The following is a 3,461-nucleotide window of genomic DNA, read 5'->3' as shown; positions in this document are numbered from 1 at the left end:
AGCTGCAGGCTGAGTTGAATAAACTCCACAAGGAGGTGTCCAGTGTCCGTGTAGCCCACAGTGAGGTGAGCCCTGGTGCAGGTGCATAGGGGCCTGTCAGGGGATACCCAAGCAGATCCTGCATCTTAGGTCCTGAGATACCACTGCAGGGACCTCTCTGGAGCTATTAAATCCATCCCTGGGCAGTGAGTTCCCTGAGAGCCAGGCCCATCTATAAACCAGCCGCAACCCTCTGAGTCTGCCCTCTCTCTCCCTCTTCAGAGAGTGGCCAAGCTCGTGTTTCAGAGACTGAATGAGGACTTCGTGCAGAAACCTGACTATGCCCTGAGCTCTGTGGGTAAGAGACACAGAAAGAAATGGGAGTCACTGTCACAGGCAGACCTTCTACCTATTGGTTGGGAAGGGCTGGGAGCCCCTGAAAATGACTTCTCCCGGTTCCAGGAGCCTCCATCGACCTAGAGAAGACATCCCACGACTATGAGGACACTAACACTGCCTACTTGTGGAATCGCTTGAGCTTTTTGAACTATGCCCGCCCACCCACAGTCATACTGGAGGTGTGCCTGGACAGGGTCGTGGGGATGGTAGTGGGAGAGAGCTGGGGTAAGGGACAAGAATCAGCTCAGTGGCAGCAGGACTGGAACTGAGGTGAGTTTAGCTTTAGGAGGTGCGCTCCTGGAGGCAGGATCTGACATGGCCTAGGTAAGGCTCCTGCCAAGCCATGGATGAGGTTAAACAGGAGACCTGGAAGTGCTGGGGACTCACATTGAGAGTAATCTAACTAGGCAAGAACCAGGAATGGAGGAGGAACTCTGGGCCAAGCTGCAGACTCTCAGTCCATGCAGTTTTTAAAACTTTAGGACAGAGCCTTTCAATGTAGCTGTCTGTCCTCTATCCTGATGGTTCACTTCTCCTGAAACTCCACAGCCAGATGTGTTCCCTGGAAATTGCTGGGCTTTTGAAGGCGACCAGGGCCAGGTTGTGATCCGACTGCCTGGTAGTGTGCAGTTAAGGGACATCACCCTGCAGCATCCTCCTCTCAGCGTGGCACATACAGGAGGAGCCAGCAGCGCCCCCAGGGACTTTGCAGTCTTTGTGAGTGGAGCGTGAGGCCAGGAGGTGGGGATTTTGTTTAGGAAGCACTAGGCAGTCATGACAACATGAGACAGTATTTCAGTCTTCGTTCATCTATAAACTGTACGTACTACACCTGCCTCATCTGCTGCCATAGGTTGTAAAGGATCCTGATAACCATATCCAAAAGTTAAGCATGGCTTACTGAGCTCTACTCCACCCTCAGCACTTCACACATATTTCATGGCATCTACATAACCTGTGAAGTATTGTTGTCTCCTTCCATCCAAGGAGCATAGTGGTCTGAAGAGATTCCCTGCTCAAGGTCAAACCACGAACAACCTTCCAATGACCTGTTTTTGTGTTTGTAAGACAGTCTCTCTATGTAGCCCAGGCTAACAAAGCTCACATTCCTCCCATCTTAGCCTTTCTGGTGCTGACATCCTGGCTATTCACAGGTTTGATTTTGAGACAGGGTCTTACTATGTACCCCAGACTAGCCTGAAACTATGCAAACCAGGCTGACCTTGAACTCAGAGATGCACCTTGCCTCCACACCTGGCTTTACTTGGTTTCTTAGAGCCTACATTCCACACTAAGCAACTTAACTTCAGAACATAGAGGAACTGAACACACAGACTCTCAACAAAGTGTTTTTTTTTTTCCCCTTCCTCTCTGCCTCACGATTCTCCATATACTTTTCACCCATCAGGGCCTCCAGGTTGATGATATTACTGAAGTTTTCTTGGGGAAATTCACCTTTGATGTGCAGAAATCTGAAATTCAAACCTTCCACCTACAGGTGTGTTTGTCTGGGGATGAGAGTGCTAAGGTGGTGAGTGGGCCAGTAAGCACTGACAGGGAGGACAGTCTTGGGAGAGCAATAGTTGGCATGAACCATTTGTCTCCTTAGAATGACCCTCCGTCTGCCTTCCCCAAGGTGAAGATTCAGATTCTAAGCAACTGGGGCCATCCACGTTTCACATGCTTGTATCGAGTCCGTGCCCATGGTGTGCGGACCTCAGAGTGGGCTGGGGACAGTGCCACAGGGGCCACTGGGGAGCCCCATTAAATATGCTGATGGTTGGAGTAGAACTAAGATCTGTGCTAAAGAAAGCTGCTTTGAGGCGATGTCCGTAGGGGAAAGCTCTGGCTAGCTACGACAGGTAAGTATGGCAGGTGTACCTCTCTCCATGGATCCTTGGAGAAATCCAAATCAGTATTGTAGCAGTTGATGTTTACAGCGCTTACTGTGTGCAAAACATGGTGTTGTGGACAGTCTACAATATTCATGACCTCACTTGATCCTCACAAAACAGAGAAGGAAACTTCAGGCAAGATTCCTGCTCCAAGTCATACAGCTAGTGAACACAGCATGCGACCGAGACTGTCTTCAACAGGCCTCCGCTTCAACGCACAACTGCCACACTTTTGCTCAATCCCACCCCAATGTCTGGAAGTGTCCTCAATTCAGGTAGACATTCAAAAGTCAAGATTTGAAAACTTTTAGGAAAACTTTTTTGAGTCAAAGAGCTGAATTAGACCAGGTGTGGTGGTACACACCTTCAAACCCAGTACATGAGAGACATAGACAGGCAGATCTCTGTGAGACTGAGCTGGGGCTACTGGGCTACAGGGAGACCTTGTCTCAAAAAAAATAATCTTTAAAGGTTAAGAGTAGACCTGGAAAAAAAGTGGAAACAGGGAAAAATAGGAAAGGAGACTAGTGTGAGCAAAGAAACAGCATTGTCTTGGGTGTTAGAATTATGTTTCTAGTGCGTGTGTACTGACACTGGTGTGTGAGGAGAACACCTAGCCACCTATTTGGGTAATATTGTTTTCTAATGAAGAGAAAAAAGATCTCACACCAAGTGCTCTCAAAAGGTTAGGGGCTGGAGAAATGCCTTAGCAGGTAAGAGCACTTACTGCTCTTCCAGAGGACCTAGGTTCGGTTCCCAGTACCCACACACATCCTTAACTCCATTTCCAGGGGATCCACCAACCCTCTTCTGGCCTCCTTGGGAACCAGGCACACACATTAGGTATACTTCTATACATGCCAGCAAAATATTCATCCACATAACATAAAAATAAATTGCTTGGGGCTGGTGAGTTAGCTTGGCAGTTAAAGATACTGGCCGTCAACCTAACTCCACAAAGTTGTCCTCTGTCCTCAAGTGTGCCATGGCACTTGCACATCAAAACACATTTGTAATAAAATTTAAGGGCCATTGAGATGACTTGGTGCCACAAAGCCTGAGGACCTGAGTTGAATCCCCAGGTTCCATACCAGAGGGAGAGCGAACTCCTGCAGGTTGTCCTCTGACACTCATGTGTGCCATGGTACATGTACCCAGGCTCATGCATGTGGGTGTATATATAAGAAA

At 48.5% G+C, this 3,461-nt stretch overlaps 1 protein-coding gene across 5 annotated transcripts; it reads left to right on the top strand.

Moving 5' to 3' along the window:
• Window positions 1–3,461, top strand: LOC103733642 (sperm-associated antigen 4 protein; the record flags this gene model as incomplete). 5 transcript variants are annotated; one of them, XM_029563307.1, is given in 6 exon segments in its annotated part: window positions 1–65; window positions 262–337; window positions 436–557; window positions 928–1,095; window positions 1,787–1,876; window positions 2,394–3,461. In XM_029563307.1, coding segments are annotated over 6 exon segments (680 nt in total), but the record flags the coding sequence as incomplete, so codon positions are not given.

The sequence above is a fragment of the Nannospalax galili genome, unplaced genomic scaffold (assembly GCF_000622305.1).
Source record: "Nannospalax galili isolate Female #2095 unplaced genomic scaffold, S.galili_v1.0 scaffold2256, whole genome shotgun sequence".
NCBI classification, from domain to species: domain Eukaryota; kingdom Metazoa; phylum Chordata; class Mammalia; order Rodentia; family Spalacidae; genus Nannospalax; species Nannospalax galili.
This window is presented reverse-complemented; position numbering and strand designations above follow the sequence as displayed.